Here is a 23848-nt window from a genome sequence, read left to right as displayed (position 1 = left end):
CTGCAGCAAGAGGATAAGCCCAAATACAGCAGCCATGGACACAGAAACAAAGGAAGAAAATCTGCTTACCTTTGGAAGGCCTCAGGTAGGCAGAGATCTCCATCAAAATCCCCTCACCTCCACTGCCAACCCTTAAATAAGGGCTGGAGCCAGGATCCAGCCCTTCCAGTCACTCAGGTACATTTCATGCACCTGAGCTCCCCTGGGCTGGCCCTGCCTGCCCACCAGGTGCTCCATCACTGCTTCAAGGTCAGCTGATATGAAAAACATGTAAGGGTAAGGAAGTCACAAGCAGGAAGCCCCAACCTTTGTTCAGTTTCTTATGCTACTGACCAAAGTTGCTAAGAAGAAAATTTGAACTACTGTGTGACAAATAATGATGCCTATGGTAAAACTGCTGACTGTGTCCTGAAGCATCAGGATCATTCATTTAGGTTTTCTGCATAAAAGGTAGCACCAAAAATAGCAAATCATGTAATTAATATACACGGTTCTTGTTTGCTTTGAAGCCCTCCATGTAAGTTACCGTGCACAAGAACTGTTTGTCTGATCTGCTACTGTGTGTTACTACACAAAGGTGGGAGCAGACTGATGACTTCACATCGTTATGTCTGGAGGCAGCGTGTACTTTGCTTATGCTGAGAATATAAAAGAAAATCAGCTGTCCTGACAGGCTTTTTTTGTTAGATTACAAGATAACGAAAGCAAAGCAAGGCACACACATGCAGACATGAGCACCTGCATGCATGGACAGGGGTACATACACATGTGCAAATGCACATGGCCCTACACAAATGCAATCCTAAAACACTTATAAAATACTTTATTTTTGCATTATCCTTTACCATTTGATTTTGGAAGCAGTATTTTTTTCCTCCTTTGGGTCTGGGTGTTCTATTTGCATAATAAAACTGGATTCCAACTGTAGTAAATGAGTTCAGTACATTTTCAAGCGCCATGCTGTAAAAACCATTTGAAATGCCTCTTCTGCCACTTGGAAGTGTACAAGTTGCCTGATAAATGAGCACTGCATCAGGTTACGAGAGCATTATTAGCTTAAGCCTGATCAAATCTGACACAGCCTTATAAAAAACATAATCCTGGTTACTGTGTAATTGCCTGGCCTTGCTGGCAATGTGCACGTAGCACCTGAGAACACATTAATTCCACTTTTGCTTCAAGCTGATGGCAGATGAGAGCTGCTTTCGAGGTACCGGTTTCAGCCACAGGGTGGTGCGCGCTGTCTGTAGCTGCTCTGATGGAACTGAATTGTCTCCTATCGAAACACGCTTCTCAATGCAGAATCAGCGCCTCTCCTGGAGGAAATGATGTGGGTGCGTTTGGGTTTGAGTAGCAAATGGCTGTGAGTGCTGTCAGCAGCACCACCTCCTAATAGACAGGCGTTTAAAACTGGGTAACACTGCACGCCATTCTCTTGGTCTGTATAGTCTAGACTGCAGACAAGATAAAGCAAGGAGCCATGAGAGACAAGACGCTCGTGATGGACTGAACCCATGGGAATATGAGGGAACTCTACTGCAGGAAGAAGAAAGTACGTGTGCATGTTGGGCTACCAGAAAAGGCATGGAGAGTAGATAGAGAAATACTTTATCATAGAGCAAAATTCTTATGTGGTAATAACGTGTTGGTTATTAACACCCGGACTTAAAGCATGACTAATTAGTACAGTTATAGTTAATGGAAGTCCTCAATTAGGTATCAAAGAAAAAAATAAAAACAACAACACAAGGAAAAATGCAGTTTGGAGGAAGAGAGAAATGAGAGACGACTTCTGGTAATGAAGAACTTCACTACATGGTTCTCTACCAGAGAAGTTATTTCTCTCATCAGGTTATTAAGCATTTTAGCACAGTAAGGACCAGCCCTGTAATAGCTGAAGGGGACAAGAGGGCCTGGAAGAGCATTTGTATTAGGATGTGATGCATGTATTGACCCTCTTCTGTCAGCTAGAATTCCAAGACCCAGTATCCAAAACTGGGAAACATGCTTAAGGAATTGACACAAAAAGCCAAGACAAATAGGATGATATGGTGAGTAGGAAAAAAAAGGGTCATCCAGTAACTACAGCCAGCAAGTGGGACCTTATTTAAAGAGAACTCAAAGGCACGGCTTATTATGTGATGTTATTCACCTTCTGAGCTGGTCTTTGAATCTCCAGACTCTTAATTATTTTGAAAATAATATATTAGTCGGCATAAGGCTATATTAACATTATAAAGGTATATTCATTTGATTAGCTCTAAATTCTACTGCCAAAAGTCTTCATTTCGCTTTCTGGCATCAACTCAGAAAATCCTCATTCTCTTAATTAGAACAATATCTTTTCATGGTAGCTCAGTTAGCTCCAGGAGTTTTGTTTGTTTGCTTTTTCTTCAGTCTGGATTTTTCTGTTTACCCTTTTGGTTACAATCACTTTAAGGGGAACCTCATGCAATATTTTCACATTTTAGCTCTGCTTTCTCACTTTTGCTGAAGTACCTTTTACTAACTGACATAATATAAGGACTTACACCACACAGTGGCCACTGCCACCCTTAGATCATCCTTTGTTAGTGCGGCACTACACAAATAATGTACTACTCTCGTGGCAGCATACGACTCGCAGATAAAACTAGTTTGTATGACAGTACACAGTTTGTATGCATAGTCCTATCCCACAGCATCTAGAAAATGCTGCTTTTAGTCCTTTATTAGAATAGATCTTTGGATATATACATATATTTTGATCTGTGTTGATGATTTACATTAGTTGATTTTCATTAAAATTAATACTGTTTGCCTACGATGGAAGAAAAATGAGGAGGGCGATTATAGGAATACAGCTATCTCCAAAGTGACAGAATCATGGCAACACACAGCTGGAACACACCAATTCTAGACTGGAATAACATCAGACAAAGAATAATAAACCATTAGAGGTGACCCATTCCTCTGTAAAATCTGCTTCTGCTTTGAAGTTCATGAGTAAATAGCATGCTCATTAGGAAAGTAACTGTACTGGTAGGGATGTGTGCATTGAGATGGAGATGTGTGTGTCACAGCCATTTGTTCAGGTTCCTTGAAGATGTGCAAATACAATCAAACTGTGTGTATGTACAGATCTGAACGGCTCCAAGAGAAACAGCAGAGTTGCCCTGGATGTCTTCTGTGCCAGAGGACAGATGATTTTGTTTACAAAACAACTTCTTGTGTAACTGAAGTTAAGTAACAGCAGTTCTACAGCCACAAACATGGGAGTTCCATGTCAAGCTGGCAGTAAAACTACAACTTTCAGCAGGTTGATGTTGCTATATCAGCTGCAACCACCTCGTTGGTAATTTCTATTGCTGGCAGAGTTTGACTAGGGAGCTATTTTAATCCTGGATATCTATTGGCATGTTAGCAGACTGTGATGTTAGGGAAGTTTAACAAAACCCAGCATTTAGATTTAATCTTAAAATATTCCTTTCTAAGACGTCTGATAAAGCACCTCAGTCCCAGTTATGCATTAGATCTCTTGTGGGGAGTTAATGATTCCAATGAAAATAAAGGAAGAAAACCGTATTGTGGAATGCTTGTCTTCTGCATTGTACAATACATTCTTTAAAGGATTATTCTCTCTGTATTCACATAGCAAGGAGTAAAGATTTTTAACATCAGGGTGTTTCTCATTTCCTGCTAAATGGCAACTGCAGCATTTACCGATTTTGTTTTAATAATATAATAATGCTGAAGGAACAAGGGCTGCACAGGGAAACCTGAAACTGAATGTTGAATCACCTCGTAATAAGTCACACTCATTAACGTGGTGGAAGTGTTGCAAGTGATATCACCAACATAAACCAGGATTTTTTCTTCCCTTAAACCTTTTTGGCTGGAAGTGTGGTGTCCCTCCACACGCCTCTCAGTGCATCCCTCCCTCACCCTAAAAAAAGAGGAGGAAAAGAGGAATAAAGAACATGTATAACATAAATAAAGGCATGTGATAATCTGGAGAAGCCTTTCATGGAGCGCTGCACCAGGAGATCTCAGCTCCTCCCTTCCTCTCTGCGGTGGGAGAGCTGTCCTGGGGAGAGTCCTCTCACTTGCTGAGCACAGGCTGCCCGCAGTTACCTGCTGTATACAGAGCTTTGTGCTCTAATTGATGTGCAAGTACTTTAAATGGACATTATTTTATCTGCATGTTACTCCAGAGCAATTCACTGCGGTTGTTTGTTTTCTGAGCTCTGGATCAGTTACTGGGTCTGCATGCAAGGTACCCAGTGCTACCTCTGCTCTGTGGTGGCAGCAGTGTGACTTCTCAGATCAGGTTTCCAGAGGATCATAGGAATATGTTTAGAAATTGTTTCTGCAAATGATCTCTGATGTCTGGTTGCAATTTGCTGTTTCCACAAAAATTCCTGGCAGTGAGCATGTTTGCTTGGATTCTCACAATTGTTTTGGTAAGCATATTCTCTCCCTTGACAGGCCCCTCTTGGCAAATATTTCAAATTCCTGTCTTTCTCTTTTTACAGTTTAATGCTTTCCTGATTTTCAGCTGCAACTTTCTATTATTTCTAAGGGTGGCTCGACTTGTGAGCATGTGATGCGGAATTCCTGGGCTTTACACTGAATTCTGCTTTCAGGTTACAGAGGAGTTTCTGGCTGATGGGAGGGGGGGAAGGAATCTCTGACAAACAGAACAACATTTCAAAAGCTCAGTGAAAATCAGAAGCCACACTGCATATAGCGGAGAGGGAGACCACATTTCTGAATGAACTGAAAAGCTCTCAAAACTACTTTGTTAAAATTCCAAATTGAGGTTACCAACCAAAGATGGATATTTTGGTGATACTGAAGATTTGTAATATTTAATTTGGGTAGCATAAGGTAATTTGTGCCATTTATATATCTATTCAATAAAGTATCTTTAATCCTTCAGCTCTGGAGTTCCATCTACTCACGTTCATGGCAAAGAGTTACCACCAGAATACTCAGCAGCTCAGTTATACTGCTGGGGAACCAGTGCTGGGCATCCAAATAAAGTACCTTTATGGAAAGGGTCAATAGAAACAAAAACAAACCAAAACCAAAAAATCTGGCTCTACCCAAGAGCTTGGTGCAAATGCTGTGATTAAGAAGAGTATGAGTAAGAAAGAAGGTAAATGCTATGGAAGGAGTAGAGCTGAGAAGAGGAACCGAGGCATTATAGGCTGACAAGGGCACCTGAAGAGATAAGACCAAGGGCCACAAAATAGATGGGTAAGGGGAATCACTAATGGGCAGAAGAAAAGCCCTGGTGGGCACACATGGAAACAGGCGTGTGTGGTCACTTTGCCACAGATCTGCATCTCGTGTGTGTGTTGATTTCTGTGTATACAGTGCTTCACTGATTGAGTGCCAGGGGCTGAAGGCAGGTTCAAATTTGGGAGACATGTGTAAATAATTAAAAGAACGTGATCATGTTTTGATAAAGACAATGACATTACTGTGGCTCTTACAGCTCTGCTGTGAATCTTTGAGAAAATCGGTGGCATGGCTTAATGCTGCAGTTTGCCCTCCTTGACAGGTACACAGTAATATTAATCTCTCAGTGCACTGTGATTTAAAGTGGTATTTTCTATAAAGGTCATGTTCCTTTAAACAAATACAGTCTGTTGTTTTGATGAATAGCTCTTAGCTTTCCTTAAGAGACTTTTGTCCAAAATCTGTTATATTGTTCTTAAACATTTGAATTAGAAACAATTGTTCTGGCTTTGATTCTTCTCTGAATGTGCAGATTGCTAAAAGCTGTAATCTCTTTAATCTGTTTGCTGAGGGCTGAGGCACATTAACTTGTTTCCACTTGTTCCTAGCTGGCTGGTGTTAGGACCCAGAAAAGAGACAGCAGCAACGTGATATAAATAGAGTACCAGAATGGGACAAAGTTTGAGAAGAAAGCATGACATCACTCAGACTTGCTCTCCACCCAAAAAGATCTGGGATGGAGGTGCAAACGTGAGCTGGACAAGCGAGGAGTTAGCAAGTCTTTTCAGTTCATTTCCCAGGCAGAGAGTGAGAGCTCACAACACGCTTTATGCGCTATAAGGAAGTACATTTACTTGCTAGCAAAACCAAAACTGCCTTCGGATCTCTGACAACGTGAAAGTAATTGAAAGGAAAAGACAACCATAGGAAGAAAGTTGAAAACAAGATCTTTTCTTTTTTGGCACAGAGTCTAACAGAAATATTTGACTTCTTTCCACGGAACGGTACAACTTTCGGATCTGATGCACGTTGCTTTCAATTTTTTCTGTAATCACAGTAATTTATTTATGGTTAAATGAAGAGATCAAAGTGTGAAGCGAGGAAATACTACTTAAAGGGTCGGAAGGATATTTTACCATCACTGGAGAAACAGACTTCTTGAACCTACACGGAAAATGTCCCTTTTAATACCAAAAGTAGCTAAGGAAAACTTATGATTGAAATCTTGCAGGAATTCGATCTCATTTGAACTTCTAACCTTAAACAGACGATGAAGAATTTATTATCTCTGCTTTGCTGTCATTATTCTTTGCTGATTTTATTTCAGTTCAAACATCAGGTAATGTTCTGAATACAGTCGGCACTGAAGTATATTTGGATTCCTCTTACCAAGTTTTACCTCACCATGTCTCATTATAAAATGTTTTATGTGCAGGTGCATGGGAACTATTCCCAGCTACTCGAACACCCAGGTAAGGAATGTGTTACTTATATTTTATTACACTGCACATTTATAAATGCATGCGTACTATACGTTGTTTTCTTGCTTTGTATTTCCCATTGGTTTAGTAGCTCCAAGAATTAGTGATCCTACATTTGAATGTCAGCTTTTTAGGAAAAATACAATAGACTGAATTATCAAAGTATCAGACCATCCTGGCAGTATAAATTCGGTAGCCTATCTGCTAAACATCTGCATAGAAGCATGTTTGAAGAAAAATGGCTCGTATTCGATAGGGAATCTCTCTATACAATGCTTATTATTACCTTTTACAGCATGCTTTCTGAACTGGATTTCTACACAGGCTGTTTTTCTGTCTTTCTCTCTCTCTGTGTTCAATGTTTTAATTCTTTGATTTCCAGTTAGATGTTCTGGTTTGTGTACTTTGCCACAGCATCAAGTGATCTACCCTCCTCCTGGCCATCACACTTCAGTTAAAATCAGTTCTAAAGTGTTTTAGAGACCTCTCATCTGTTTTCAATGCAGATACTCTCACTCAAAGCTTATTTGTGTTCTGTGTGTGTAACTGCTGAATCCTTCTGTTTATATAAATAGTTTAACCTCAAGCCTCATGGTGGTGTGCAAGTACAGTTTTACTGCTTTACAATTCATGCATTGCTTCATGCTGTTAAGTTTCCACAATATATAATTACGCTCAAAATAAAATACAGTGTGATGCAGAGAGTTGTGTTGTCTGCTACTGCTGTAACTTCAGACCAGTTATGTGTTCTGCCTTCATTCAAACTAAGAAATACCATCTCTTCTCCTATCGATAAGGATGACAGGCTTCTGGCCAGTAGAACCAGTAAGGGAGAAAAGGTCTCCCTCAGTGAGATGGGGCAAGATATTTGACATTTGTTTGTAGCACAGTCTCTATGGGGGAATGTAGCTGGGAGTGATGCCTTCTGAATTTGTAGAGGCTGCAATCAATTCAGAAGTGCTTTTGTCCCAAACGCAGGGTCGTTATCCACTGAAAGACCTTACACATATAAGCTGAATTCAAAGCAATAGGTATTTGTTTTCAGAAGTTTTCTCCTGGCTGACTGATTGCAAGTGGGATAGCAGCATGGCTTTATATAGTTTAGAACTGGCAGCTAGGAAAGCCACTGGTGTGCCGCATGGCTCTCAGCAATTCATTTCTTTGCTGAATCTCTGGTTGCTTTCCCATATTCTCTGCCCAATTTTCCCAGTTTCAGAATGTGAGGTTCTTAGGAGCTTCTCCTTAGGAATCTGTTTGATACCAACTGCACTACTGCCATTAATAAAACTTTCATGGCATATCAAGATACAGTTTCTGGCATCACATCATTTCTTCCCAGAGACTTTTCTTGCTTGCCTACTTTCCTCTGTTTTGCTCTATTTTTCTAACACTTCTGTTAACTTTTTATCTGTTTTTCCCCTGATATAAAGAGTAAAAGTTATTGGAAGCCAGAGTTATTTGCAGATAGATAAGCACACTGTGAATCAGCAGGCACGTTCTGTGCTCTGCAAAATAGATATTTTGAGGGTGGTATGGAGGTCCTTCCGCACAGGTTCCCTATGTTGATTCTCATAATATCACAGGAATTCATCACTTTAGTTTCTTTTGCAATGTACTCTTTGAAGACAGAACTGAGTACATACCCGGATTTAGCTTATGTAAATGAAAGCTTGTTCCTACACCCTCCTTCCTCAGCATGCCTTTCCACACACAGCTCAGTTGAATTTGACTGCCTGGAATTCTCAGATTTGGCTTTGTGCATGCTTATTCTGTGTCATTATTCTTCTACCTTGCCAGTAGCAATCTTCTTTCATTAGCAACTATGCTTTTCTTTGTATTTTTCAAGTATCCAAAGGAAATGTCACCGCAGAACCTCATCCATTTCTCTAAACACATCCCAATCTCATCTATTCCCACTCATGTTCCCTTTGTGTGGGAAAACCTCTATGTTAACAGCAAACACTCCTGGTTAGGTTGGCCAATAGTAGTTTCTGGTCAATTAGGAACAGTTTGTTAGGTACCTTTGGTACTATTCCATTTGGAAGGGAATCAGAGTAGTTCATTCATTCTCACAAAATCAAAGCTTCATATAGTTTTGTGCCTTCAGATCCATGACTGTTTACTGTGATGTGTAAGAATTTTGTCCGTTTTGTGATCTTATTCAGTGGTAGGTTCCTCTCCTCATTGGAGCTCTGAAACTATACTACGAGGATGAGACATCACAAGAGTTCATAGCTCCTTGGTTTGGATTAGAAAGTCCATGTCTTCCTACATAATTAATGCTATACCTTTAGAATGGTCATCACATTAGCACAAAATCTGATTGCATTGGACAGCCCAGTTCTGCTCAGGTTTGAGTAGTCACAACTCCTAAAATCCGTTCTAACTCACATCAATTAGGCTTTACAGCTAAATCTGCCAGTCCAAACCAGCAGATGTTCTGCTTTTGTCAGCATTTCTGGTGCTAAGGTGGATGCTTAGGAAAAGAAAGGCCACAAGCATCCCCCCCAAACCATGTACGACAACTTCTCAGCTGGTGCTGACAAATGCTGCCTGATACACCAGCAGAAATTTGATCAGAAATGATTACAGATTTTAAGTTGAATGCTCCACAGCAGTCAGTCCGATATCCGGCTTTAATCTCCCCTGCCATTTTGATTCACGCTCTTGCTTATCTGCAGTGTTTGATTTATATTAGATATCTTGTTTTAATTGACTTATTGACCTCCTCTATTGTTCTTTGTGGAAACTTGCTAAAGTAAGGTCCAATAAGGAATATAACTCCTTCTTCATCTGTTTCTTTGAAAGGGTTCAAAGTTTTTTCATCAGCTTCCCATTACTGGCCGCTGGAAGACGTGGATGGAATTCATGAGTTTCGGGATACGAATGGAGGTAGACAAAGGATTCATTGACAGTGGCAATAACATAAGTAACATAAGTATTTGTGCAGTCTGTATGTAGACAGCAAGCAGGAGAAATGAGAGCAGTCAGCTTTTTTACCGCAACAGCCGAGATTTTAAGTTTATGTTTCTGCAATGTTTCCAAGTCCAAGTGAGATTATATTTGAGAGCTGATTTTTCAGAGTATTCTCAGACATTCTGTGGGCTGTCTATGCATTGTTAAGGTTATAAAGAGAAATTTTTCATGATGCAGAGAGTCACTGAAACAACATGGTTATTAGCTGACTTCGTACATGTATAATATGCACTAAATAAGCTCAGCAACTGAGATCTTGGCTATGCCAGCAGTGAAAATGCCTGGTTCTTTTTAACTCTTCAGAAGTAGTTCAATGCCTAAACCCTACAGGCATTTTTGAAAATCACATTTAGTATCCATAGCAAAAGAAGCGCAAAGCTCTTATCTGAATACTTCTTAATCATTTTTATATTTCTGAGACTTCTTTAAAAGCCCTATTATAGCAGTTGTTGTTTTGTGTGTTTAGGTTTCCCTCCCCACCCCCCCAGCTGATCAAATTCTTGAAAGACTTGGTAAAGCAAAAGGGAAATGTCAGTTGTCAGAACTGCCAGAACTCAGAAGAAATGATATTAGAACGGTTGGTTTCAGCAGTTTTCTGCTTTTGATGTTTTGAAAATAGGAGATGATTTCCCAGGGATGTGCAAATAATGTAACTGATGGAGTTTTGGCAGAACCACAACATCTCACTGCTGCATGATGAGCCTGTAGGGTCACACCTTTCAGGAACAATTTTCAACTATACTCTGCTCCCTTCTGAGGCTCAAAAGCCCATAAGTAGTTTCCACATTAGAACTGTTTTCCCTTGAGACTTTATAGTCAATTGCAAGTTGGGTTGATATACGTATTCCCCAGCACTTACCACACTGTGCTGACATCCCTGGCCATTGAGCTAAACTTTTGTACCAGTGAAGAATAGCTGCAGTACTATCACTGCAGTGACCATTGTATTCTTATACAGAAATATGACAGCAAGAGATTTAAACAAGAATTGGACACAGCATCCCCACTTAATTCCAAAGGGCCATAACTTGATCCACAAAAAGTTAAGATACAAGTTCTTTAAGAGTGTGCAAACATCATTTTCTAACACTGGATTTCGTGTAGCCTCAAGGAGAGTAAAGCACTCCTCATCCAACATAGTTTTGACATTTTTATTGCAAACATGTTGTTTTTAAAGGAATATTTAAATCTAGAATGAATTACAGCTGTTGGACAAATTATCATTGCACAGTGTTGGAAAGATTATTTTTTGAAACTTGTTAAATCTCATCATTGCAGCAAAAATCAGAAATCTTTTTAGTGGTAGTGTGGAAGAATGAAATTAGGATATATGAAGTTCCTGATCCCACAAAGAAGACTAAGACTGGCTTACATGAGTAACTGTCTTTGAATCCTGTTATGTATTAAATAACATCACAAATGAGCCTGCTGTATGATCCTGTTGGGGGAAGGAAACAAGAAAAAGGAGATTTGGAGGACTTTGTCTCACTATGTGGTGGCCAAAAATCTTTTTCTCTGCAGTCCAATTCCTTTTTACGACTGCCTACAGGAGAAGTTTTATGTATCTCTCTGATGTTTGACTTCAATACATAAGAAAAGTTTAATTGTTGCAATCTAATGCAGGTAACAATTTGCCAGGTTTTGATACCATTCTGATTAAACAACTCTTCTATTATGCCAGTCTTGTTTTTTCCACTCATCATAATTTCATGCAATTATTTTCATTCCATGTTTCCTCTCTTAAACACTTGAAGCATCATAGTCTGTCCGTCACATTAATCCATTTTATTTGTTGAAGTCATTGTGTGTGAAGCCAGATTTATATCTCTCAATGTATTTGTGTTGTGCGAGGCAGTGTCAGTAAATTATTTTTTCAGTTATCTCAGAAATAAAAGCAGTAAAAGGAATTGAAGGGAAACATCCAACTTGAAAAACATCCAATAAAAGAATGTGACCATGTCCAGGTTTTCACCTCACCCCTTGTTTGCCACACATTTTCTCTTGAGGGATTTTATATTTTTGAGCACTCAAAGATTTTTTTTCCCCCTGTGAGCCCAGATGGTCTAAATCCCAAATCAGTACATCTATTTACTTACACAGGCTCTCCATCATGCTCTGTTTACCCACCCAGGGTAAACAATTAGTGTGAAAGATACTCTTGAATTATCAAAATGGGGAGGGGAAAAAAATATATTGTTAGATACCTAAATTAACTTGATAGCTCCCAGAACTATACAGGTGGAATGGCTCTAGATACAAACAAGTGCTGGTGCTGTCCTTTCAGACCTGTTGACAGTCTATTTGTCAATGGCTGTGCCGTGTCCCATAAGGTTTTGAATATCCCCACGGATGGAGACACAACAATTCCTCTGAACAAGCTACTCCAGCACCTGATCCTCATAATTTTTCATTAAAACATTTACAGATAAGATGTATACATTTAAATGGCATTTCCCATGTTTCAACTTGTTCCCATAGAGTCTTATCTATTCACTAGGTATCACTGAGGAGGGTCTGGCATTACCCCAGATGCTCCAATCCCTTCATTGTCTTTGTGGCCCTTCATGGGACTTGCTCTAATATATCCATGTATCTCACACATTGGGGAAATCCAGAAGCAGACATGTGATTTGAGTCACCATAACTTTTTTACCACATAATGATTTTTGAAATAAGGAGAGTTTATGACTGACCTGATTGTATTCAGAACCCTTCATCCAAGTGCAGTAGTACTATTGTATTTTTCCTCTTGTATTCCTGCAAGGAAGAAAAATGGTCTCAGTGATACTGTATTTAAATTGTGTAGTAAAAGGACACTGCATTCACATACCTACAGATTGTCGGTGAGACATGGTTATATGACAGTTTAAAGGCCACTGCCCAACATTTATGATCTAAGTTGAGAGATATGAACTGGTCAAATCGTTACCATTGTGTTTATTCATTGTTTTTCTTATTTGCTTGTTTTTTTTTGTTGTTTCACCCAGCTCTAAGAATCCACAACTTCACTGTGCTTCCTTCCCATAACTCTACCTTTGTATATACCAATGACTCTGCCTACTCTAACTTCTCTGCAACTGTAGGTGAGGATTTACATTTTTTTTGTTGTTGTGCATTTGTCAGGCTGGAGGGTTCTTGGAACAGTGTACTCTAAGTTGAGTTTTGGTTCAGTTGCTCAGTAAAGATCTACATTTACATTCACTATTTGTCATCACTTCATACTCATTTTTTAAAGGACACATTAAGAAAGGCAAATGCAAGTCAATTTGCAAGCCCTGGAAGTAATCTTGTCAATCATTACATGTTCAATTAACATATTAATAATGATAATTAAGCTAGCACAAATCTTAGATATGTAGTCTTTTAATGATTCTTTTCCCCCCCATCAATATGGTAGCACATTAAAGGAAGAACAGAATATGACAGCAATCCATGCAGAAACCTGCCAGACAGGAAACTAAATGAATGTAACCAAAGTCACTTGCAGAAGTCACTTGAGGTTTATACTTCTGCAGTTGACATATGACCTGTTGGCCACTTAAAGATTAAGTATCAGCTCACATCTAGTCATTGGAAAATCTAATGTAAAGAGAAGGATGAAAATGGTAGAATAGTCATTTGAATGCTAGGAAGCCTATATTAGAATGATAAACCCACTGTTTTTCTGCTCTCAAAGTACGCTGGAAAAGCGAACTCTATAATGAATGTCAAATGACCCCAATTTCTTCCAGTCCTCATTTATCTGCTTTACAGAACTTCTGCATAGTTGTCATGTAGAAAGATGCATTCAGTACGAACATTAACATGGCAAAGAAAATGCAGTGGAAACAGGGATGCAATACATTATGGTATTTATTCTGTCTGGATTAATATTCATCTGTTTTGATGACTCCTTGCTCACCCCTATGGTGTTATAGACCATTTTGTGCACTTCTCATTTCCATTACAATCTCATTCAGCTCTCGAATATCAAGCATCACCTAATTGGCTACCTGCACTTTAGAGCAGACACCTCCTCATTGCTGATGTTTCCCTTACAGCAGCTCTTTCCCCAAGACTTATTTTTTTTTTGTCAAAAGAAGTTACAGACAAGGGTTTTAAAACCAAGATACTGAATCTTCATAAGCATTGCAGAACTCCTATCACAACCAGCTGGACTCCCAGATCTCAGTGAGGTTTCCTATGGTAAATGTGTGTCAGGTTTCTTGAAGTATTCGGATGCCTCACATGATTTGGTTATTAGGGAATGAATAAACAGTGCTTTTTGAAGCAGAGATCACAAGTAACTCACAAAATAAATAATCACTGTCCATTGTAGACAAAGGAGCAGATTTATGAGTCATATATGGTGTAATTCATACCAAAGCATGTTCAAAAAAGATATTTTCATGTCTTTTAAATATAGCTTGTAAGTATACTTATATATGTATAATGGAAAGTGGATTTTGATCACAAAACTTCTCTTTCAATATATGAAAAAAATTTAACAACAAAGAACCAACCAACAACAACAAAGAAAACTGTGGGTTAAAAACCATTAAGGAATTGTGTAAGCCTGCTAAAAGACATGTTTCCATCAATTTTTAAGCCTACATAAATGTTAAATTAAGTCTTGCTTTTCCTTTAGACATTGTAGAAGGAATGGTGAACAAAGGAATTTATGTTACTGAAAAGAAAGGAGTTACCTTTCTCTTCTTTGGAAGATATCAAAACTCTTGCATTAGTAACCCAGAAGTTTGTGGACCTGAAGGTTAGTAAACTAATCTATTAATATTATCTTTTGCTATCAACTTATGTAATTCAATGATAATGTTATGAACCCTCTAATGAAATGTAATGAATCCTCTAAAATTCCAGCTTGACACTTTTCTTCATTGGCTGGTAAAACAATTGAGTGGTGATTGCTGAGAATGCATGTAATGCAATGGAAAGCACAGCAACAACAGCATAGCTGTTCTCTTCCCTTCCTTCTTTTTGGGTAAAGATCACAAAATGACCGGTGCTACAATGGTGCACTGATTAGATTATAGAAGAACATTAGAACTGCGTGCAACTATCAACATCAGCATAAACCAGTCACTATCAGTACCTTCACTACAGACTCAAAATTTAGCCAAAGTAAAAACCCACAATTTACTACCGCTCCTTCCATACATAACCTCCAGAAGTCCCTAAGCTTAAACACTGTTGCTAACACTGAATTTTCTTGCTTTTATTGATTTAAGCCATTCTTCAAACGTGAAATAGGATTCCTATTCTTTTTTTAGCTATGCATTAACTTTCTAAGAAAGAATGAGAAACTCAGAAAGAAGATACCTTTTCTATTACATGAGAGCACTGGAAAAGAGAATTCATCATCCCACTGCAGACATACTGTCAGATACATACAATATCCTCCAATATATTTTTTCATACCACTAGGAAGTATAAAATATATGCAAGTCATGTTATTTCTACATCCGTAGTATAATATAATATTCTGAATAATCTATTTTTATAGCACAAGAACATTATTTCAGCATAATGAGAAGTTACTTTAGTGTTCACTTTGTCAGCACCTCATGAAGTTACTCGAGCATCATAAAGCACAGTGAAGGTGGAAGATTTTCATTAAAAATCCACTCTTGCTTCCTTCCGTCAGGAGTAACGTTTTCCTTTTTCTGGAAGACTCAAGACCAGCAGACAAAGTTTCCCCCTGCCTCTGGTGGTCAAGTGATTTCCAGTGGCTTCAAAATCTGTTCAAGTGAAGGTGAAGGTTCGGTAGAATTTTACACCCGTGGGAATGCAATGATGAAATGGAAAGCAAGTTTTAGTCCACCAGGTCAGTTTAACACCATTTATTATTATTGTTATTGTTATTATTATTATTATTATTATTATTATTATTATTATTATTATTATTTTTTTTTTTTTTTTTTTTTTTTTCATTCATTTCTTTATGAAATTATGAAATTTCTTTACATTATTCTTCTCATAGAGAGATGTCATGGTACAAGCACATCTTCAGGAAAATGTCAGCATAAAAGTAGCTTAGTGTGGGTTATTCAATCCAAGTAAAAATGAGTAGGATGTTTTCAGCCTTTGAACAAAGAAAGTGTGGCAGCTTTAATTAGTCTGTTTGCCTGCTCTCCAGTTCTTGCGGTCTTTATGAAGTTCTTGCTGAATTGAATTTTGGGACAGTATTGAAGAGACTTCAAGTCTTGGCCAATAGTACTTAGCAAGTGTAATTTATGGAACTGCAGAGAGCCTCAGTAAGAGTTCAGACAAAAGCTAACAGGCATTCTGCCAAAGTATGGGCTTCCCCATGTGTATAAAGATTAATATAAATGACATCAGCATTCCATAATTCACTTCTAGCACTTCCTATGCAGCTCTATAGCATTGCACAAGTCAGCAAAAACTTAAATAGGTGAGGCTACAAATGGAAATGATTCATAGATTTTGCTGTGACTTACTGTTTTGTAGGTCCTTATTGGACTCACATTCTCTTCACTTGGAAATCAAGAGAAGGACTGAAGGTCTACGTCAATGGAACTCTAAACACAACAGATCCAGATGGGAAAGTTTTCTATGATTATGGAGACCCCAGTGCAAATCTGCTGACTGGAACAGAAGGGGATCAAACAAAGCGCTATGTGAATGGAGCATTTGATGAATTCATTATATGGGAAAGGGCACTCACCCCCAATGAAATTGAGCAGTACTTTACAGCTGCTATTGGTGAGTATGTGCACTCTTACTGCCATAAGTCATGTTCTGTAAAGTTACTGTCTTAAAAATGATTACCGCGTAGGATTTGTATTCATATCTTTCAGCTATTTAATGTAGTTTTTTTCAGAGGCAGTTATGAAAGGCACTGAAACATTCAGCTGCCTTTGGCTATGCAGTGTTTTCATCTGGGCTTCTATTTCCTTGAAAATGTAAAAAAAAAAAATAAATTACCAAGATCAGAAGTCTGCAGCCATTTTTATATCCCCTGGGATCAAGTGAAGAAGAGCAATAATTAGACTTGAGGCAGAATGCTATTAAGAAATATTGACTCCAGATTTCTAACACTCTTGTGTAATCATAGAGGAAACTCACTTAGTGTATTCCAGCAGATGTGGATAATAACGCTTATCTCTCCAGTTCTTGGAACAACAAAGATTTAGTAACTCATGTAGATTTGTGAACTAAACCAGAGAGATATGAGCTAAAACTTAATATAAATTAAAAAAGAATCAGGATTTGAACAAAAATGTAGAAGACAGTGGCCAGAAATATGTCAGCCATGGTATAGATATTCATAATAAACTTTTCAGTACAAGAAGGGCTGTTGCTATCAGGTGTTCATGTGCGAGTAGCAATCAGAAAATGACCCTCTCAGGAATAAAGCTATGGGGCATCTGGAACATTTGGCTTCGATGGTGGTTTCTCTATTTTCATTAATTCTTATTAGGTTACTGAGAGCTAACGCAGTTACACTCAATTACTTGTGTGCTTTTAAACCCACGGGAGTGATTTTCACAATGGACACTCTTTGAGTAACACAGCACAGGTGCAAACCTGTAAATGAGAACGTGTGCATTTGTGACATCCAGGTTTGATAATGGCAAGTAACTTACATATGTAATACATTAAAAAATCCAGAATAGATAAAGTAGAATTGAAACCACTGAAAAGAATACCCTATATCTAGTGTATAATGAAGCAGACCATATGCTGTACAACACAAAAGACAGAAATCATGCTCAAGTTTTATGCTTTATGAAGGGATTCTTACAGATGTCTTCAAACATTCTCAGATAATTTATTTAAAGTAGGAAATAGCACAAATTTTTATTCCATGTTTGAAAATCTAAATAAATAAATTAAAATGTTTTGTTAAGTTTATAACGTTTTGGTCATGTTGGAAACACAGTTGTAGCATCTGGCTGTTTTATCTTTCACAGCGACCTGGGGTTACCACAACAGAATCCAACTCAAAGACACCATAAAACACATTCCTTGATTTAGGGCAGAATGCTACGCTGCTAAATTCAAGTGCAATAGATGTTTTCAAGTTAACCCAACCATCCATATGTGTACAGAGAAGTTCCATTTGTATAAAGTTTAATTTTTTGAAGAGTTTTTCACTGATTTTGAGTTTTTATTAAAGACTTTCTGAATTTGCACTATTTTATTTGCCACTCAAGTGATTTGGACTCAAGACATAAATACTTATTTGGACAACATTAGCATTTGGAAACCATGGTTGATGGTATTCTGATTGTTTTCAATGTCTGCATCGTCTCAGTCCTTATAGTGAAGAATTATATATATAGAAATATATCTAGGCCACACAGGAACTTGTCAGAAGTGCCCACAGTATGTTGCTTGTTCTTGATAAGATACGGAGATTTTTAAAGTTATTTTTTCCTAAACAAATTTAACTCCTTTCTGTATGAATTTTTCCCTAGGTGTGCAATTTTTGCTCTCTTCAACTCTTTCATGGTCTACGATGACAACTACTCCAAAACCTGTGGTAAGACAGTCCTCATAACTATTTTCTTAAACATCAGAATTTATGAAAACTGTCCCTTAGCTCCCTTTTGGGCTGACATCACAAATGGCACCTGCTGTTTGGAATGAGCTGGTGAGTTATATCTCTCTCTTGCAGCTGTCTACAAATGCCTATCATCCCATCATAACTAATCTAACCAAAGAAAGAGGCAACTTCCACTCCTCTGACATCCTGCTGGAATACCTGGAGAACGTCTCATTCAGCTTGCCCAACAAATCCTTGTCAGAAAATACTGCTCTAAGCCTGACAGAGGTAAACTTCTAAAATCTGTGTGTGCATCCAGATAACACTCAAATTTCCCCAGCAGGTAGAATATGGAATGCAACTACAAAAGTTTTTTCAGATTGCAGAATACGTGTATGAAGTAAGCAGCAGCTGTTATAGAGAACAGCAGACAGTGAGCTTCAACCAGAGAGAATAGTTCATTAGTTCTTGGGGAGTCAATTTAATGCTTGAGTTTTATAATATTTGGAACCATGACTGAACATTAAAGATTTAGTTAAAAAGAAAATAGAAAAGAAGTAAAGAATTTCTAATTAATTTTTCAGCTGTGTGTTCAATGTATGTCATACATACTATAGGGCATTTTCTGCAGTCCAAACTGATGACAAGGGGCCCTTCTTGCTAACATAAAGTTCGCCTTCTGTAAAATGATGGGGAGCTAATTCCCTGATTTCAGCAGCCTAAAAAACTATTATTGTAACCATCAGCTCTGGCCTCACCAGGGATTGTTTCTTTAAGCCTGTGGGTAATACCAGGGTGACAAGGATTATTTACTTGGACCAACAGTATAAATCAGTGCTTCTAAAAACACACAGGCAGCTTCTGACAGTTTCTGTTAAAGGTTTAACATTTGGAAAATGTAAAGCTTGTCCTTTGTGAATCACAACTTAATACAGAGCAAAAATCTCTCTAAAAATCTCTAATTCATTGTTTCCTTTGTTTTGCTGAAAATTCCGTGTGGGCTCTAATTTGAAAATGGAACCTGTCAAATGTCACACCTGCTGCCCATATCATTTCAGTTGTGATTTGGTTGCTCATTCTATCTGTTGCTTTGTGTGTTGTGAAAGTAATGTGCAAACAGAAATGTGGGACATGACTATCCTTAGCAAATCTGTTTTGGGAAATAAACACCAGAGTTCTGTTCATACATACAGACTGTAACTTGTCTGACTACATATACTTGTCTGATATAATTATTGTACTTTGAGGATTTCATAGCAGTACTACTTCTAATAAATAAGCTATTAATCTATGATACTAGACAAAAGATGATGGGAATGCTTGCAGTGGGGATGAACCTGACTAGAGTGAAAAAAAAAAGTTTGCAATCTTAAAATAAACCAAAGGAAATCCAAGAAATCTGCCTTGTGTTCCTACCAGGTGATGTAACAGATGAAAAAAAAAAATAATTGATTTTATTATTTTAGGCATTTTTAAAAGTTATTGAAGACTTTCTGATGCTACCCAACTGGCTTGAAATACCTGAGGTAAGACAAATGAGCTTTGATTTCTTGGTTAATTCAGATCTGTGATTTAGCATAGACAGTAATGAAATTGGTTGCCTCTATTCTTCCTGCTATGACTAGCAGGATGACTTAGGGTCTGACTGAATCCTAAAGTGCTTTTAAGAAAAACAGATAGATGTCTAATGGATTTAAATTGTTAGCTTAAAATCCTAGATTGCCTCTTGTGTAAGGAAATATCAAATCAAGGAGATTTCTTCCATATTAAAGCATGCATTCACTCTGACGACTATTTTCTAGGAGACATAAACACTTCCCTTGTAGCTTTGTACTGGGGGATGTTCTAATACAGATGAAAGAAAAGCTGGAGTACAGTGTATTTAAAATCATGTCCCAGTGAGTGTCTGATCCAAGTCTTAAAATATTGCCAAAATAATCTGCTCGGTTCTTGATGTCATTTTTCTGATTCCTGAATATAATTGACAAATGCTGATGGGAGCAAAGAGTCCTTTAGAGATGCTCTATAAAACATAATATTTTAGAAGATCACGCTCTGTGTGACATCATTTTAAATAACGTTTTATCCACTACATGTGGAAAACGTTATGGAGAAAATCACTTGTTACTTTGGACACACAAACAATGACTTACAAAGGAATTTATCATGACACCTTGGCACTTTGTGCTGTGAGCTTCAATTTCTCTTGTTGTAGTGCCTTATCTTTTTTCTTCTCCCAGACTGCTCACATATTTGGAAGCTTAATTCAAACTATTGACAGTGTGATGGTGCACATGACACGCAATCTGGAAGAAAACTCGATGTCTCTTACTGTTGAGGGTTCATCATCCATAGCAGGTAGGATTTAACAGAGCTGTTCTCTCTGTTTGGCCTGTCAGGGTTTCCTGAATGTTTCTGTGCATGCAGCCCCTCTACTTTGCTAACACTTAAGAGGAAATCAGAACAGATTATTCTCTCTTTGGGATGCCATTTCATCTGCAGAAAGTTCAGAGGTAATCATCTCTGACTGCACTTGAGGTTCTTGAGTTTATCTGGGGAATGATTTTGCATAAGGACCCAATAAAACAATACAGAAGACTTAGCACAGCACAGTCTATACTAGAGGGAATTAAAGTACTGCCCAGAGCTTTTATTCAGTGCTTTGAACTTGCAAATGTATAGGTACTAAAAAACTTTAATTTGGGGAGAGAAATCTGATTTAAAACTTTTAGGAGAATGTTTTCTTTTGCCGCTGTTTTGCATCCTACAACCTAATTTGGGTATAAAAGGCAATTTTGTATGCAGGGAATTTATTCTATTTTCTGCAAACTTGTGGAACTTTAGAGTCAAGATTTACAGTAGGTGTTAGAAAAGCAAAGCTACATACTCATGAAGGTCATAATAAAGGCTATTGATTTTATCGTATTATTGTTTGGATTCTCACACAGACTACACTTTGGCCAAAATGCATCCCAAGACTCTGAATGTGTCCCATTATCGCTTTCCATCCCGAGGACATAGTTATATTTCTATTCCCAGTGAAGCTTTTCAAGAAAGAGGTAAGAAAAAATTAAAGGGAGAGTGGGAGAATGTAAACAGGGCACTTGAGATTAATTTTGCTTGAAGGCAGTTTTCTGTTTGCCTTACTTTGACAAATAACCGATTTGATTGCCATTGATCATACCTGTTCTAAACCAACAACAGTTCTTCTGCCACACTAATGAATGATCAATGTGGTAGAATTTTTCATCTTACTTGAATAATATTCCTATTACTTGAATTTACCTTGAATAATACAGCCAGACTGCAGAGGAGGCAGCCATTTAATGCTGATGTCTTTTTACATGAGAAAGGCCTTCATTTCTTAAATTATTTTTATTCATCATAACTGGTTATTTGTAAGAAATTTCAGGTCATTACTTGTATTAGCATACGAAATCTGTTTTAACATTTTTATGAGATTTATCTATAAAATGACAGACCTAAGCAACAGCATATCCAGAAACAGAATAAAGATGCGAAGTACAGTCAAGGCAAAAGGGCAGAACTAAGAAATCCATGCCTGTGCTAAAATTTTAGCTTCTCTCAAAAAGTGAGAAGATGGCAAAAATCTGAAGTTTCGGTCTGTTAAAAAAAGTCTGGTTCCTTACTCACACAGTGCTATGTTAACTGTGGATATTCTGCAGGGGTGTTTTGCAGCCAAAACTCACTTCTGAACAAGCTGAACGACACAGTCCAAAGAACCAACCTAAACATTTATTATTCCACCTTAAGCAGTTCACATTACAAATACTTGGAACCCAGCAGAAAGGATAATAAAGGACGCTCATAAAACACACCTCTCTCTCTCCTCTTAGATGCTGAAGAACCCATAAATACTTGGAATGCAGACAGTGAACAGGCAGTCATTGCAGAAACCAGTTGCCTGTGTTCAAGTACTGAAAACTGCTAGTTAATGTACATAGTGGTTAAATGGCCTTGAAGTTACTGCAGCTACCATTGAGATGTTGACTACACACAGCATGCAGCCATTCTAGTGACATGTAGGAGTTTTACAATGACAAATGATTACTTAACAGCTTACTCATTTTGGAAGTACAGCTACACATCCTTCTATTTGGATATCAAACTCCTGCGCTGTACTGCAAGTTGTTCATACTTTTTCACTTGTTTAAAAAAAATACTGAGAATTCCATAATGAGAATTACAGAAACCAAAGTTCTTAGTAAAGTTTTAATTCTAGGGGAGAAAAAGTCTCTTGCTTAGTTCTGTTGCTTTGAGAAATGACGCCTCTTTCTTTTCACAGCTTGGATTACCATTGTCGGCATGTTTTACCATAACATGCACTACTTCTTTCATAGCATCAACCCTATGGATACCAAGTAAGTATCTAAGACCTCTCATGTTGTAACAGCTTGTTTATTACCTTTACAGCGGTCGTGTCATTATCAACTGTAAATAAATTATGAGCCTTGATCCTGATTCTGCAATATTGACGACATGTAGTCATTAACTAGAGTCAGATTAAATCTTCAGTTAGATGTTTTATTTTATGCCATAGTAAAATAGATTCCCATGGCAACATGTTTGTCTTTCCTTGTCTCCTCTTTCTGTTCATCAGATCTGCTATTAGAATTTCATAACTTTAATCTGTCTTATAAAAGGCAAATTACATCTTTTCTCCTGACACATACAAAGATAAAGTTTACACTTAAATGAAACAAGTAAGAAAACAACATCCCTCCATTGATAAAATCTGAATCCTGGAAACCTGTAAGATAATTTTACAACAGGAGACCAGGCAATGCTTAAAAGACCTTCTGTTTTATATGCTGCACCAATGAAATCGTTACCAGATAAGATAAAGTAAATGGAGTCCTATATACCTCTCAGCGTGAGAGATCACCAGAGAATTTTGCAAGGCCGTGCATGTAAATCATTACACTTTTCTTTTAGACTGAATGTTTTCATTTGATCTACACTAACATACATAGGTTAGGTCACACTTTCTGTCTTTTCCATACCATGGCTTTCATCACATTATGTATGACAACAGAAGGAAGGAAGAAGCATCTAAGCTGTCATTTAGTTTAGGGATTACTTTCCTTTCTTTACATAAAGCTACATGGAAGGTCATGATTGTGGGAAATCATTTGTGATACCCTGGGTAAAGGTTCCTGGTTTATGACCAGATTGATCACACTGAGATAATGACATGACTACTACTAAATAGCATTTTTAAATCAAGTAGTAAATTGCATTGTTGCTTTTCCCTGCTCTCTTCAAAAAAGGGCACTTAGCAGGTGGCTGTGAAGGATCTGTGTCATTAGTGTGCAATATTTCTTACTGACATGAAGAAATAGAGGCTGTTCACTCCACTTACTGGGATAAGAATTAATGTCTTATAGTGATTTTTCTTCCTGATCAGAACCAAGGATTGATTCTTGGGGTTGTGCTAAATGAGATTTGTTTTATTTGATCTTGCTGAGGAACTGAATGAAGTTATTTTAATATCTGACATTTTTCTTCTTTCCACAAAGAGAAACAAGAAAAAATTGCAAACAGGTGGCAGATATAAGATAGTTTTCAACGTGTCTTTCAAATATGGCCCTTTCCAGTAGTATGCCTTGTTTGGATACCCATACTGATGGTTAATTCA

The 23848-nt window shown here is 37.8% G+C and overlaps 1 protein-coding gene across 4 annotated transcripts in view; it reads left to right on the top strand.

Annotated features, from left to right (window-relative positions):
* The first annotated feature begins 4078 nt into the window (after window positions 1–4078).
* Window positions 4079–23848, top strand: part of ADGRD1 (adhesion G protein-coupled receptor D1) — a 115639-nt gene continuing 95869 nt past the window's right edge. Inside the window, exons 1-14 of one of the 4 annotated variants that reach the window (XM_015878382.2) lie at window positions 4084–4442; window positions 5835–6565; window positions 6662–6698; window positions 9516–9599; window positions 12671–12766; window positions 14311–14433; window positions 15325–15504; window positions 16149–16403; window positions 18122–18186; window positions 18322–18477; window positions 19656–19715; window positions 20430–20547; window positions 21138–21248; window positions 22496–22571. In XM_015878382.2, coding sequence (XP_015733868.1) covers window positions 6497–6565; window positions 6662–6698; window positions 9516–9599; window positions 12671–12766; window positions 14311–14433; window positions 15325–15504; window positions 16149–16403; window positions 18122–18186; window positions 18322–18477; window positions 19656–19715; window positions 20430–20547; window positions 21138–21248; window positions 22496–22571 — 1430 coding nt within the window. In that variant the 5' untranslated portion in view covers window positions 4084–4442; window positions 5835–6496. Of the gene's footprint in view, window positions 4443–5834; window positions 6566–6661; window positions 6699–9515; window positions 9600–12670; window positions 12767–14310; window positions 14434–15324; window positions 15505–16148; window positions 16404–18121; window positions 18187–18321; window positions 18478–19655; window positions 19716–20429; window positions 20548–21137; window positions 21249–22495; window positions 22572–23848 lie in introns of all 4 variants that reach the window. The other 3 variants (XM_015878386.2, XM_015878381.2, XM_015878385.2) reach the window with 3 other exon arrangements.

Source organism: Coturnix japonica, chromosome 15 (genome assembly GCF_001577835.2).
Source record: "Coturnix japonica isolate 7356 chromosome 15, Coturnix japonica 2.1, whole genome shotgun sequence".
Classification (NCBI taxonomy): domain Eukaryota; kingdom Metazoa; phylum Chordata; class Aves; order Galliformes; family Phasianidae; genus Coturnix; species Coturnix japonica.
The sequence above is the reverse complement of the archived record's forward strand: the minus strand, read 5'-3'. Positions and strand labels throughout refer to the sequence as shown.